Below are 1,994 nucleotides of genomic sequence, written 5' to 3' on the forward strand. Positions count from 1 at the left end.
TGGCCTTGAACTCACAGAGATCCGCCTGCCTCTGCCTCCTGAGTGCTGGGATTAAAGGCGTGTGCCACCACACCCAGATAACACCCCATTTTAACATCTCTGAGAAAGCATTTCAGTCCCACTACCTAGGCTCAGTGACTTCCCCCTCTTCCTTCAGGATAAATCACACACATCAGTAGATTTCCTCATAACTCAAGGGTCCCAAGTAAGGTCAGGGCCCTTCTTAATGCCAAGTGCCCCTTTTCCTCACAAGGATACTCCTCCCAGAGCTGGACACCATTAACCCAATACCTGCCCACTCACTTACTGGGGGAAACTTTTTCCTCTGGATGTACTCAGTGACGGCAGGGTCAAAGTCCTTGGCATAGCCCTCATTAAGGCTGTAGATATTACCTTTCTTCTTGATCTTCACATTACTATCCACCAGAATGAACTCTCCGATGGCCTTTGAAACAAGGAAAGGTAGACAGATGACCAGCCATCTCCCCCAGGTATGAACAAGGCATGCAGTGGGTTGCACCAAATTGGGTATGCCTGTGGCCATGCTGCAACCCAGAGCACCCCGACTGCTGCCAAATGCTCCACTGATGACAGTGAATGAAAAGAAAATGAGGGTTAAGGAAGAATAGGACATGGAAGTCAGCAGGCAATGCAAAGACTTGTGATAGCAAACGGTTTCCGTACAAGGAAGAATCCACATCATGTCAGGCATAATAGTAACCTGTGATCCCAACACTAGGGGGGCTGAAGCAGGAAGGCTATGAGTTTATGGTCAGCCTGGGCTACATTGTGAGACTCTGTCTTCATCATGAATGGAGAAGGGCCCCCCACCCCTCCCTAGGGGACTATTGTCAGTTAATGGTTGCTGGGAAGAGGGCATTATTTTCTTCAGTGTTGTAGCCATTGATAAATCATGTAAATAATCCTCTGCCCCTCCTCATACAAGCAGCCCTAATTAAACTCAGTGGGTCACAAAAACTGCCATGTAAGTAGGCTTGTTGGATAGAAGGATTTCAAAAGGAGAGAGAAGGTAATGAGAGAGAATATGGGGAGTGAAATGACCAAAGTTGTTAGTGTACGAAACTGCCAGAGAATGAAAATAAGGAAAACCCATTCAGACACAGGAACGGAAGAAGTACGTGATGTAACACAACCGGGAGGACTCTCACCACACATAATAAATAAATAATCTAAGAGAATAAGACTCATTCCTGAAGACGTTGGCATGTGTTGAATCTAGGAAGGGAAGGAGGGAGGAAAGGGAGAGGGAATCGGCAAAGGTTATAGAAGATATCATTGTGACTCTTCTTTCTTACTTTTGTGCTTTTTTTGACCTATCTCCCAAAGGGCAGCAGGAGCTGCATGGAGCTCAGGAAGCCATGCTCCCCAGGCACCCATCCTGGTCCACCCTGAGTGTCCAGCCCGTGAAGGAGGGGAGACCCCCATACGGAGACAAGACATAAAAGCTAAAGCCTGCTAGAAAGCTAAAGCCTGCTAGAAACCCAAGTATAGGTATTGTGGTGGTTTCAGCAGAAGCCATCAGCCTGTCTTTGCAGGAAGTCCAAAGGAAGAGGAAGCGCTTAGCATCTCCGTGGGGTAACCTTGACCCCCTACCCCAGGAAATAGAGAAAGAGCAAAAGGGTTCAAATGAAATCCAGGCCTGGCAGCCAGCAGGGGAACATTACAGCCGCTGCACTGTTCTTACAGACATTTAGATCTCGGGAGGAAAGGCTTCCCAGTAAACAGAAACTTATTCCTGCGGATACCCATCTAGTCTGGAATTAAGAGAGTGAATATTTTTACTACAGATCCATCAATTTAAAAGTAACAGCGCATGAAAAGAGTGTCTGGGGTGGCTGAACATGTATGTACAGGTGACACCAACAAACACTACTGGTTTCAAAAGCTGTGTCCTGGATTTAAGTTAAACTTTGCTCTTGTCCTGCCCCTATTTCCTGTGCGTTGGCCTCATTTAGAGATTTAGCTCGTGCTGT

The 1,994-nt window shown here is 46.9% G+C and overlaps 1 protein-coding gene across 1 annotated transcript in view; it reads right to left on the reverse strand.

The window, feature by feature from the left end:
• Positions 1-1,994, reverse strand: part of LOC103740947 (fructose-1,6-bisphosphatase 1-like) — a 29,397-nt gene that overhangs the window by 4,368 nt on the left and 23,035 nt on the right. The window contains 1 exon segment of the mRNA XM_008841628.3: positions 308-445. Within this exon segment, the coding sequence (XP_008839850.1) occupies positions 308-445 (138 nt within the window).

This window comes from Nannospalax galili, unplaced genomic scaffold (assembly GCF_000622305.1).
Source record: "Nannospalax galili isolate Female #2095 unplaced genomic scaffold, S.galili_v1.0 scaffold740, whole genome shotgun sequence".
NCBI lineage: Eukaryota > Metazoa > Chordata > Mammalia > Rodentia > Spalacidae > Nannospalax > Nannospalax galili.